This window comes from Garra rufa, chromosome 2 (genome assembly GCF_049309525.1).
Source record: "Garra rufa chromosome 2, GarRuf1.0, whole genome shotgun sequence".
NCBI lineage: Eukaryota > Metazoa > Chordata > Actinopteri > Cypriniformes > Cyprinidae > Garra > Garra rufa.
In genome coordinates this window covers 45,084,460-45,098,204 of record NC_133362.1, presented here as the reverse complement: position 1 = coordinate 45,098,204, position 13,745 = coordinate 45,084,460, and the positions used below count along the sequence as shown (strand labels likewise).

Sequence of the window (13,745 nt, the reverse complement as noted above, 5' to 3'; positions counted from 1 at the left end):
AATCATTTGCACAAAGCCTTTAAAGTAGGATTAAGAAATATACTGTAGGATGTTGAGTATCTCAGTGAGGGGTAAACCCTATAGAGAAACCATTTGTTTACCTCTTTCGAGTGAACAGTTAATCTTTGTTATGTCAGCGATGGGACTCTGTGCTGGACAATAAAACGGCTGCTGACAGATGTTTCTAGCAGTCGCCGATCCCATGGGGGCTGAATGACTGAGCACAACACAAGATATTCTCCATTAACTTTAACTAATCAAAAATAAACTGAGACTCGGGAACATCTCTGAGGTCTCACATCGTGTCCCTGTGGGTCGTAACACACGCACAAATGCCTCTTTAGAGTGGCTAGTTAATGGAGTTTTGTTTGTTCTGTTTTCAAAATCAACCAATAATCTTGAAAAATGCCATGTCAAATTAGACTCATCATTATTTATGATACTGACCTTCATTCAGTTCATGCTTCTGTGAATCTGTGATGTTTTCAACATTAGGTAAAAAGACTAAAGAAACTTTGGTTTCAACAGCTCTGACATATAATAAATAACATGATATGCAGCCATTGTTAACTTTATTATAAGAAAAACGCAAAACGACCCAAAATCATCATTAACTAACTATGGTCGTAAGTTCCATTGAACTCTATTTATGATGACGGAACTTGCGACCTTAGTTGCTTTCGGGAAACGCACCCCAGGACTGTACACTAACACCAATTTTAATTAAGTATACCAGTTATCATTTGCTCAACCAAATTTAGCTGATAACGTATTTGCAAGTTTCCAATTAAAAAATAAATAAAAAATGGGTGAGCCCCATCAGGCAGAAACATAATCAATCTGTGGTTTCTAGAGTGAACAGTTCATCCATGTTAGAAGCCAAGCAAGTTTTACTTTCTCATAAAATTCATGTACACTGTAAATTTAGTTTGACATAAAAGTGAAAAACAAGTCAGAACCCTTAATAACTTATTTTGATGTGATCAATGTGGCTTGTATTTATAATCAATCTTAAAGGAGAAGTTCACTTCCAGAACAAAAATTTACAAATAATATAGTCTCCATATAGTGTACTTCCATGGTGCCCCCAAGTTTGAACTTCAAAAATGCAGTTTAAATGCAGCTTCATAGGGCTCTAAACGATCCCAGCCAAGGAAGAAGGGTCTTATCTAGACAAATGGTTGGTTATTTTCAAAAAAATTTTTGACAATTTATATACTTTTCAACCTCAAATGCTCTTTTTGTCTAGCTCTGCATATACTCTGTGTATTCCGGTTCAAGACAGTTAGGGTATGTCGAAAAAACTACCATCTCATGTTCTCCTCCAATTTTAAAATCGTCCTACATCGCTGCAGGAGTACCTACCCAGTGTTTACAAAAGTGAATGTGCAAAGAAGATCAAATGCCCTTTACAAAAAAAAGATGAAACGGTGATGTAGGACGATTTTGAAGTTAAAGAAAATGAGATGGGAGTTTTTTGACCTACCCTAACTGTCATGAACCAAAATACACAAGAGTACACGCAGAGCTAGACAAGATGAGCATTTGAGGTTAAAAATTATATAAATGGTAATTAAAAAAAAAAAAGATCGTTTCGCTATATAAAACCCTTCTACCTCTGCTGGGATCGTTTAGAGCCCTTTGAAGCTGCATTTCAACTGCATTTTGGAAGTTCTAACTTGCAGGCACCATAGAAGTCTACTATATGGAGAAAAATCCTGAAATGTTTTCCTCAAAAAACATAATTTCTTTACGACTGAAGTAAGAAAAAAAATCAACACCTTAAATGACAAGGGGGTGAGTAAATTAACTGTAAATATTTGTGCTGGAAGAGAGCTTCTCCTTTAACATGGCTCTAATCCCTGTATTGAGCAACCAGTATTCAGTAATCAGTACTAGAACTATTCGTTGTGTATTAGTGTATGCAGTAGTCAACATTTGAATTGGATCAAAACCTTTTATCAAAGTTGTCCTAAAACCAAAACAATACCCGTCTTAAGGCAACTTTGATTAACTTCAAATGTTGACGTACCCATTTGTCCGTCACTATTGTTCATACATGTCTGTTTATGTTTTAACATGCAGTTGTTATGTATGTCCTCCAGGCTGTTCGAGGATGCAGTGAGTAAACTCAACCTAGTGGCTCTTGTGGGTTTCCTGCATCAGCTCAGAAAAGCTTCACAGTCTCAACTCTTTGATTCGGTCACAGAAACAGGAGACTATTCCTTAGCCATGCCAGGTACCCAAAGACTATTGACATTTTCCATCAACAGAACACTTTTTTCCCTTATAGGTGGTCATTTAATTTAGGCTACCTCATTTTATATTAATGGTATTTATTTGTATGTTTTTGAAGAAAATGTCAAGGTTTTCAGAACTGGATTCAGACAAATCCAACATTTTTGAACAAAGTGCTGCTAGTCTCATATAAAAGTAATAAAACATTATTGTAGTAGTATTCAGCTCACATTATGTTCACATATATTTAGTTTGACATCCTGAAGTCAGTAAACCAAATTTAGGTTAAAATAAAGGTTATGCCCTCTATTTCACAGACACTTGAAACATTTAGACTATTTTAAGGGTTTTAATTTAAAGGCCTTTATCTTGTTTCCTTTACCTCATTTGGTTTTCATTAAAGGAGAGGCAAAGTCAACCCAGGATAAGCGTAGTGCCCTCCACCTTTTCCGTCTGGGAGAGGCCATGCTTCGCATCGTGAAGAACAAGAGTAGACCGCTGCTGCACATGATGAGAGCCTGGAGTGTGGTGGCACCCCACCTGGTCGAGGTATAAACAGACAAACCCCTCATGTGGCTAATACATCCTTAAAGGCGATGAAACAGTAGTGACAGATTTTTTGTATATTGTAGATTACAGCTTGTATATAATCTTCTAACAGATTTTTTTTCTTGTTCCCACAGGCAGCCTGTCATAAAGAGCGACATGTATCCCAGAAGGCTGTTTCCTTTATCCATGATGTTCTTATGGAGGTTCTGAGCAGTTGGGCAGAGCTGCCACACTTTCATTTTAATGAAGCTCTCTTCAGGCCTTTTGAGCACATCATGCAGCTGGAGCTCTGCGATGAAGATGTCCAAGATCAGGTCTGCACTGCAAAAAATGTTTTTCTTACTTAGATTTTTTGTCTTGTTTCCAGCCAAAATATCTAAAAATTCTTAAATGAAGAAGGATTTTCTAGATGAGTAAAAATTATTTTCTTGTTTTTAGAAAAAAAAATGTAAAAATTAGGTGTGTTTTTGCTTTGAAACAATTAAAATGGGGTAAGAAAAATTATCTCGTTTTCTGTTTGATGTTTTTGCTTACCCTATTGGCAGATTATTTTGCTTGTTTTAAGCAAAAACTCACTTAATTTTGACTTTTTTTTTTCTGAAAACAAGAAAATAATTTTTACTTGTCTAGAAAATCCTTCTCGATTTAAGAATTTTTAGATATTATGACTGGAAACAAGACAAAAAATCTAAGTAAGAAAAGCAGTGTAGTGTGATATTCTGAAACTTGTTCAAACAAACCTGTCTCAGTGCTACATGTTTTGTTAGTAGTAAAATATATAGTTAGTTAATTGCAGTGTCTGTTCTGGTGCAGGTGATAACATCCATTGGAGAGCTGGTGGAGATGTGTTCAGCTCAGATCCAGTCTGGCTGGAGGCCGCTGTTCAGTGCTCTCCGAACTGTGCATGGAAACAAAACAGATATGAAGGATTACCTAATAGGAGAATATTCTATGGGTCTGTAAAAAGAATATTTTTTTCTCTGATTATGTTTACATAGCATGTATTAATGCAAATCATACAGTACACACCAAAAATGTTTGGTCTGTACTGTATATTTTTCTGTTTATTAAAGTTTTTACTCTACTTTTGTGTAGTTTTCACTGGGTTAGTGATATTTTTTAAATATATAGAAATTAAATAAATATTTTTAAAATGGGTTTTTATACAAAAACTGCTTTTTTATGTAAAATTCACATTTCTAACTTTAATTCATGGGGATAACATGGATAATTTCACATGGTTTAGTGTAAGATTTTTGCCCATCTTTTGGAAAATCCAGTTTTAAAAGTAAAAAAAAAAAAAAAAACTACAAAAAACTTTTACCAGTAGGTGGCTGCAGAGCTCCACTATTTGCTATTTGCTATTTGACCACCTGAAAGATATTTTTCACAAGTTTTTTCAGTTGAATTCATATCTACAGTACAGACCAAAAGTTTGGACACACCTGAATGAGAAGGTGTGTCCAAACTTTTGGTCTGTACTGTATATGGATTTAACCACACAGTCTCTTGTGGTTTATTGCTTTCATAGCAATAAGCATCAATAACAGCATTATGATCAAATATTTGTTTAATATGAAATATTTAACAATTTTCTATGGAATATTTAAATTAAGTAATATATTTAAAAAGACACCAGTCTCTAACAAATAAATAGTTACATTTGTATAGTAAAAAGCCTTTAATTAACTGGGCTAAATCATAAAAAAAAAAAAAAAAAAAAAAATTAAAAGTGTAGATCTATGCATTTCAGCTTCACAGCCTTCTTCAGGATATCCTGAAGGTGTCCTGAAGAAGGCTGTGAAGCCGAAACTCTTTGGATATTTACCAAAGCACCGTTGACTACATGAAGAGACCAGTGCAGCTTCTTGGCCCTTGTTGTTTTGTCAAATAGTTACATTCATTTATGATTTTAGTTGAATAATTATTCGATTAAGTAATAGTGTTCATTAGTGTAATTTTAGTCTTACAATGGCCAAGCAACACAGCAGCTTGAAGGGAACCCCGGATTTTAAGACTTGTGTGGCTTAATAAAACTTAAATGATGTCTCTTACCGAAATATGTAGTAGAGAACACCTGAAACTGTCGCTTCTTACATCTCTTCTTTTGTTGCCCTTTGACTGAAAATAGCAACAAGTTAGCTCACTAAGTGCAATCATTTTACGTCATCGAAATAATGGCAGTCCCTCATAGTCTAAAATATGAATAAATCAATGTGGGTTTTTTAAATAACAAATCTTTCATAGGTTTTCAATTACATATTTTAGTAAGAGTCATCATTTACGTTATATTAAGCCATAGGTGTCTTAGTTCCCTTTAATAATATAGAATGGGCAGTTACAGGTGTGTTTTGTTCCAGCTTCGAACACAGTTATCTCATTTCAGTTGGGACTGTGTTTGTTTGACAAATGGAAGATATAGACAGTGTTTAAAGCATTTTTTTTAAAGCTACACTATTTTGTTTTAGATAAATGAACCGTGTATTTAGTTTGTTCTCTTTACAAATGAGAAAAATCAACCATGTATCACTCTGAAATGCATTTCTGTTTACATTTTTTACTCTTCTTTGTATATGCAGGGAAGTCACAGGCACCTGTGTTTGATGTCTTTGAAGCCTTCATTAACACAGACAACATTCAGGTGTTTGCCAACGCAGCCACTGACTACATTATGTGCCTTATGAAGTTTGTGAAAGGTTTAGGTGAGCTGGTCTTCTAAAAATGGAAAATATATTTATTGTAGTCTTCATACAGATGTTTACTCAACTATGACGACTTTTGCTTCTGGAAATGTGAAAAGGGACCATAGAAGTCAAACCGATTATCATTTTGTCTCTATATAATAATTTATATTTGCTGTGTGATTATTTGTAGGAGAAGTGGACTATAAGGAGATTGGGGACTGTGTTCACGTTAGTGGATACAGCTCAACAGATCTGTGCCTGCCTGCCCTGGACTATTTGAGGAAATGTTCACAGGTGCGTTAGATAAACAGATTTCTGTCCATAAATGATAAAGGTAACACTTTACAATAAGGTTCATTAGTTAAAATTAGTTAACATAAACTAAGAATGAACAATACTTCTATAGCATTTATTAATCTTAGTTGGTGTTAATTTCAGCTTTTACTAATGCATTATTAAAATCACAAGTTGTGTTTGCTAACATTAATTAATGCACTGTGAACTAACATGAACAAATAATGACTGTATTAACTATTGTTGGAGAAAGTTATTTTTAAAATAAATTAACTTTTTAATAATTACGTTACTTAGTTATTTTTTATGGAAAGTAATGCATTACGTTACTTTTGTGTTACTTTTTAAATTTGGACAGGGCTTGCTTGTTTGTTTTTTATTATGAAAAAGTTCTAGTTTTTGCAAATGTAAAAGCCTTTTCACACCAAAAGCCTCAGACTTAGAGAAAAGTAAACTCACGTCTGTACAGTAGACCACAGAAGAAAAAATGTCAACTCTTTAGCAGTAAAAAAAAAAAAGGAAAACAAATGTTAGATTATCTTGAGTAATTTTTACTTATTAGTATGGATGAATTGGATCATCGAAGGTCGGCAGCAAAGACATTGGTTAATAAAATGGGATTAAATACATAAAGGATATTTGTATTATGTAACATATTTAATTATTGCTGGTTTGTGTCATATTTAAATTTCACTGTTTTTATTCATTTTGAGGAATACTGTATCTGTTTTTTTTAGTGAGTGAGATAAATCAATGCATGTTCACATTTATTCTAGAACTAAAGTAACATCTTACTCACAATTTATCTGAACATGGGGACAGTAGAGCTGTTAATAAATAGGGGAAAAAAGTAACTGGCGTTTCTTATTTGAAAAATTAATCAGATATTTTCTTATCAATTAAAAAGTAATGCGTTACTTTACTAGTTACTTGGAAAATGTAATATTATTACGTAACTTGCGTTACTTGTAATGCGTTACCCCCAACATTGGTGATAAATGTATTGTTCATTGTTCATTCATGTTAGTTAATACATTAACTAATGTTAACAAATGATACCTTATTGTAAAGTGTTACCATGATTTACACACTTTCAGATGTTTTCATAATGTGGTTCTGGATTAAAAAAAAAAAAAAAAATTCCGAATGAAAAAAAAAAAATACTAAAATTAAGTTTGAGGTTTTTTTGTATTATTTTGCATTTGCAGCTGCTTGCCAAAATTTATAAGATGCCATCCAAGCCGGTTTTCTTGGGAGCGCGGCTGGCCAGCCTCCCGATGAGAGCTCAGGAGAGGTCTGTGAGCAGTGAGGATGGCATGGACTGTGTTTTAGCAGAATTTGATGATGACACAGGTGATACATTGATTTATTTTTTGAGGCAAATAAATATATGGGTTAAAAGAACATGGTGGAATACAGGTTTAGAGATTTAAAAAAAATGATTATTGGTACACAGACAGTGGTGATCAGTTTTGCATGTTTGCAGGTCTAATACAGGTGTGGATTCTTCTGTTGGAGCAGCTGACGGCAGCCGTGTCAAACTGTCCCCGTCAGCATCAGCCACCTACGCTTGAGCTGTTGTTTGAACTTCTGCGTGAAGTCACCAAGTTACCAGGTCAGATGCCTGTGATTAACACTACTCACAATCACACTGCTGTAGATACAAAAGCAAACCCACAAAGCTTTGGCATTTTACGTTGTGTCTACCTCCTCCATAGGGCCTGGCTTTGCCATTTTCTCTGTCATCCAGCTTCTTCTTCCTGTCATGTCACTATGGCTACAACGAAGCCATGGTGACCACTCGTACTGGGACATTGCTGCAGCAAACTTCAAGCATGCTATCGGATTGTCCTGTGAACTGGTGGTGGAACATATTCACAGCTTCATACATTCAGGTAACACTAACACATTAAAAATGCAGTGCATACAGGTGCATCTCAATAAATTAGAAGGTCGTGGAAAAGTTCATTTATTTCAGTAATTCAACTCAAATTGTGAAACTCGTGTATTAAATAAATTCAGTGCACACAGACTGAAGTAGTTTAAGTCTTTGCTTCTTTTAATTGTGATGATTTGGCTCACATTTAACAAAAACCCACCAATTCACTATCTCAACAAATTAGAATATGGCAATCAGCTAATCAACTCAAAAGACCTGCAAAGGTTTCCTGAGCCTTTAAAATGGTCTCTCAGTTTGGTTCAATAGGCTACACAATCATGGGGAAGACTGCTGATCTGACAGTTGTCCAGAAGACAATCATTGCCTTTTTAAGACCATATAATTATTGTTGCTGTATTATTTGTGACCCTGGACCACAAAACCAGTCATAAGGTTAAAGGTTAAAGATTTATACATCATATGAAAGCTCACTAAATAAGCTTTCTATTGATGTATGGTTTGTTATGATATGACAATATTTGGCTGAGATACATCTATTTGAAATCAGAAATCTGAGGATGCAAAAAAATCAAAAAGACTGAGAAAATCACCTTTAAAGTTGTCCAAATTAGGTTCTTAACAATGCATATTACAAATCAAAAATTACATTTTGATATGTTTACAGTAGGAATTTTACAAAAAATCTTCATGGAACATGAACTTTACTTAATTTCTCAATGATTTTTGGCATAAAAGAAAAATCAAAAATTTTGACCCATGCAATGTATTTTTGGCTATTGCTACAAATATACCCCAGCGACTGGTTTTGTGGTCCAGGGTCACATTTATTTATTTTAAACAGCATTAAATAGAGACACTGTAACTAGTACTACTGTGTACAAATACAAATACATTTTACATAATGTATAATATTATTAATCACACTATGCAAAAAATTGTCAAATAGTCTTTATTCGGTTTATGCATTTGGTTATTCGATTATCATTTAACTAAAATGAGAACTAAAACCATAGTAACCATTTGGTTACTTAATAATTGAATTACAACTTTTAAAAATATTTTGCTTTAAAGCTAAAAACTATATCAGATAAAAGACTATATAGACAAATGAAACAAATAGAAAAGGGATTCAAATTTAAACTAAAATTCTAAAACTAAATCTAAAATAAAAAATACTACAATAGTATATTGGTAATACTAAATAACACTGCACAAAACATCATGTATTTCTTCCTTTTAGTCTTCAGGTCCTCAGGTTTCACGTGAGATTCAGCCTGCTAATATCTAATGTCTACAATATGTGTTATAATATTTAATACAGATATGTTCAGGAGTTTTAACTTTGTGATGACTTTGAAGTGTGAAATTGTAATATGTGACCCTGGACCACAAAACCAGTCATAAGTAGCACGGGTATATTTGTAGCAATAGCAAAAAAACAAGTCAAAATGATCGATTTTTCTTTAATTCCAAAAAACATTAGGATATTAAGTAAAGATCACGTTCCATGAAGATATTTTGTAAATTTTCTACTGTTAATATATCAAAACTTAATTTCTGATTAGTAATATGCTTTGCTAAGAACTTCCTTTGGACAACTTCAAAGGTGATTTTCTCAATATTTTGATTTATTTGCACCTCAAATTCCTGATTTTCAAATAGTTGTATCTCCATACCACAAACCATACATCAATGGAAAGCTTATTTATACAAAATGTATTCAAAAAATTGACCCTTATGATTAGTTTTGTGGTCCAGGGTCACATATATGTGAAATGAAATATAAATTGTGTGACTGTATTTATTTTGCAGATATTGGCTATGAGAGTCTGATTAACCTGATGCTGAAAGATCTCTTTAAACTGCTGGTGTCCTGTGTGGCAGAACCAGCCGAGACCATCTCCAGAGTGGGCTGCTCCTGTATTAGGTGCGTGTGTATGTGTTCTAAAACATACTGAACTGCCTACATACTAGACAACATCTTATGGCATCATGGACATGCAAAGGTTGTTCCAAAACTAGTTAGCATGATTATTCCAATGGCATTATTCTAATTACATGCCAATGTCAAACTACTGAAGTCAATTCAGTGTCCACTCTACCATGTGCACTATGTGAGGAGTGCAATCTGTGTGATGTAGAGCATTTATAATGTTACATTCAGATGCCTGTGTAGGCAGTAGGCAGCCTGAGGTTTACTTAAATATAATATAAAAGTAAAGGTTAAGTAGTGTTCTGTATCTCAGGTGCTTAACAGGTTTTTATTAAGATAATAATTAATTGGAAAAGGCTTGAAGTTATGCCGCAAAATATGATTAGATTAGTTTATGTGTATGTTGACATATTAAGTTCTGGTTTGTTATTTTTGATGTGCAGGTATGTTCTGGTAACAGCAGGGCCTGTTTTTACTGAGGAGATGTGGCGGTTAGCATGCTGTGCCCTGCAGGATGCTTTCTCAGCTACCCTGGAGCCTGTGAAGGTGACTATCATAATAGCATCTATTGTTGTGTCTCTACTGTCCAAAAATCTTAAAAGAGCCTTGACAAACAGCTTTGTTATTTGTCAGTCAAACTCGGTGTCAGTCATTTTCATGCAAGTGGCAATCTAGCCAAGTATGAATGGCTTTAGTCGTACAAAATTTAAGGTCATAAAAAGTGATTTTGAATATCATTTGAGGTTGGAAAATACAACCTAATTAATTATTAAATTGATTACCAACCAACGATTTCATTAAATGGGGGGAAATCTCATTATGAAATAAATGTTTTTCTCAAATACACATTGGACACATTTATTGACGCCCTTTTATTTAATTCTTTTTGAAACCAAGATGACAGCTATGTGTTTTCTCCTATAAGATTCAGATTTCAGATTCAGATTGTTGTCATTAAACTTACATCCAACGAAATGATAGATTTGCCAATGTATCCAGCTACAATTAATTAAACAATTATTAAAGAATAATATGAGAGTACTGCACTGCACAGGGGGAAAAAAGCAAAATAAATAATATTTGCACCGTGCTAAATGGAATAAAGTGCTTAATGCTACTTTTAAGTTTAGTTTTTCAGTATGGTTATAGCTTTGGGATAAAAACTGCTCATGCATCTTGTGGTACGTGTTTTAATGGATCTGTAGCATTTCCCAGATGGCAACGGTTCAAATAAGTGATATGCAGGGTGATTCAGTATATTGTGTATTTTCTGCAGGCAGCGAGAGGTAAATATGTCGTCTAGGGCAGGCAGCTGTTGTTTTGTGATAATGTTCTGTGCAGTCTTTATAACTCTCTGCAAAGCCTTTTTATCAGCTGCAGAGCTGAATGACACCAGGAGCCGTTGTGACAGGTTTACCTTCCTGAGCGTTCTTAAAAAGCATAGCCGCTTTTGTGTCTTCCTAACCAGAAGCCTGATGAGAACACCTGACAAAAGATCAGAGACCATTACTTCATCCAGAATCTCTCCAAATTCTTTAGATTCCCAGCTCCATGTTGATATTCTCTCCTCATCAGTTCACCTCACTCATTTTCTATAGGGTTCAGGTCAGGGAACTCATTTTGTCCTGAAGCCTCAACACATTTTTGTGTTGGTTTTGATGTTTATTTTTGGATCATTGTCCTGTTGGAAGATCCAAACGTGGCCCATTATCCAGCTTATTTTTTAATGCAGAAGTAAGCCGTTTCCTGGTAATGTGTGAGACTTATGGTTCATAAGCCGCTGTAGGGAAATAACAAGAAGAGTAATAAAGTGCAGTAAACAGTAAAACGGTTTCCACTATAAGCCATTGTGTTTATAATTAAGATAATACATTAAAATAATATGGTAAGACACAGCAGTTTGCAGTATCGAGCAGCAAAACAAACTGTTTTTGTACAGCTAAAAATAACTAGACTGGAAGACACATTAAATTTACAGGTAAAAAATAAGGTGGATAACATTTCAAGCAGGGACAGTCAGGTTTTCTGTTGTTATTTGATGGAATCAATGATGCCATTGATCTAAACAAGATGTCCAGGACCTCCAGCAGAGAAATAGGCCCACAACATTTAAGAGTTTATTTTAGGATGAGAGCACATTCTTTTCTTTATTTTTTTTTTTTCTCTAAACCCTCCCAAACAACATGGTGGTGATGTAGGTGTTGTTTGATACATTTGTTTGAGGCTTTCTGACCCTGAGACTTAACTATTTCCTGCAATTCTCCAGCTGTGGTCACTCAAACTCTCCTCCTCACCGTGCATCAGGACCATATAGACACATGTCCTCTTCCATGTAGATTTATAACATTTTCTGTTTATTTGAAATGCTTAATTATTTCCCTGAAGGTGGAAATGGGAATTTTCAATGCTCTAGCTGTTTTCTTACAGCCACTTTCTAATTTGTGAAGCTCAACTCTTTTGCTGCACATTAAAACTATATTCTTTGGTGTTTCTCATTGTGATGGATGATTAAGTTTTCTCTCATTTTTTATTCCTGTGAAACAGGACGCCATGGCTGGATAATTTCATATTCATTATCACTATGGTGTGCTACAAATTGTAATATTAATGGGAATATAATTCAGAGATATTTTACTCATAATAATGAGATTGTCCCCCTTTTTCAATTGTTTTATTTCAATGAAAGGTTAGATCTTTGTGATTTTTTTAATAAAGGATCAAAAGGATTACAAGGATAGAACAGGATGCAAATGCAGATTTATTTTTACAGGCTTTTTGGTTCACATTTGCCAAGGGTATATATATGCAGGTTAGGTTATTACTTTATTCATACTCGTAGCTAAATTTGTTTTGCAGTAAAATGACAGTGACAACCATCCTTAACACACAAATGCAAAAAACATTTAAGAACGTAACACAACAAATAACAAAAAACATGATTCATGATAGTGCTCAAAGACTCCCCCATCCTAAAACTTATTTAACACAGCGGGAACAAAGATGTTTTTATATCGCTTTGTTTTACACCTTGGGACTAAAAACCTTGGGAAGAAGCTAAAACTCAGGAGTCATCATTTCAAATAGAAGTAGCAATTTGTTGTAACTGTCTGGTATACAACAATGCTGGATCTAACTATAACTCACCAACTAATCGACTAGACCATTTAACTATCTGATTTAAGGAATTTTATCGCTTTTAATGATGTGTGACCTAACCTTGCGTCCAACGAAAAGGACAAAACTGATTCAATAAAAACATGATAAAACATGATCATTAACATTCGGTCATTATGAAATTGTGATAATGTCCTCAAACAATACAAAGTGATGGTGACCTTTTATACACAGAGCTGCACAATTAGCTTCAAAGTTCTGTTTTTCATCAATAATAGTCCCAAGGTACTTATAAAACTGCACATACTCAGTGGTCTGGCCTTTAATTAAGGTAGCTTTGTTCATGTGAAGCTTCCTCCTAAAATCAATGAGCGTATCTTTAGTTTTTGATATATTAAGCAGGAGGTAAGATTCCTTACACCAATTAACAAAGTCATCAATAACTGGGCCATGGCTGATCTCTTCCTCTTAAAGCAGGGTAACAATGACCAAATCATCTGCATATTTTATGATAGTTTCTATTGTCATAGCTGCTCGGACAAATATTTGTGTAAAGAATAAATAATAAAGGTGACAGCACACACCCTTGAGGGGGAGACCCAGTAGAAGAGCTTTTCCAGTCAGACAAAGTACCATTGAGCCTCGCTCTCGGTGTCCTATTTGTTTAAAAAAGTCAAGAATCCAACCGACCAGATTATTACTTAACTCAAACTATTCTAAGAGCCTTCTGGTTAAATGTGGGGTTTGATTGTGTTAAAAGCCGAGGAGAAGTCTATAAATAGAAGTCTAGCATGTGTCCCATTCCCATCCAAATGTCTAAACAGCCAATTAGGCAAAGTGCCTGTAGCATCCTCCACTCCTCTATGTGGCCATGCAAGCAAATAGGATCCAGAGCATGTTCAGTCTGCCTCAAGATCTTGGACCTGACCAGTTTTTCAAAAATTTTCATTAAAACTGAAGTAGTAATACTATGTCATGGCATAGTATTCAATTATTCAATGTAATTTTCAGGGACATCATTTTTATTTTACTG

The 13,745-nt window shown here is 34.4% G+C and overlaps 1 protein-coding gene across 1 annotated transcript in view; it reads left to right on the top strand.

Annotated features, from left to right (window-relative positions):
* arfgef3 (ARFGEF family member 3) overlaps positions 1-13,745 on the top strand; it is a 91,600-nt gene that overhangs the window by 57,214 nt on the left and 20,641 nt on the right. The window contains exons 20-30 of the mRNA XM_073834268.1: positions 2,106-2,239; positions 2,642-2,787; positions 2,922-3,101; positions 3,601-3,742; positions 5,367-5,489; positions 5,662-5,765; positions 6,974-7,118; positions 7,252-7,380; positions 7,484-7,660; positions 9,478-9,592; positions 10,042-10,144. Of these exons, the coding sequence (XP_073690369.1) occupies positions 2,106-2,239; positions 2,642-2,787; positions 2,922-3,101; positions 3,601-3,742; positions 5,367-5,489; positions 5,662-5,765; positions 6,974-7,118; positions 7,252-7,380; positions 7,484-7,660; positions 9,478-9,592; positions 10,042-10,144 (1,498 nt within the window). The remainder of the gene's footprint in view (positions 1-2,105; positions 2,240-2,641; positions 2,788-2,921; positions 3,102-3,600; positions 3,743-5,366; positions 5,490-5,661; positions 5,766-6,973; positions 7,119-7,251; positions 7,381-7,483; positions 7,661-9,477; positions 9,593-10,041; positions 10,145-13,745) is intronic.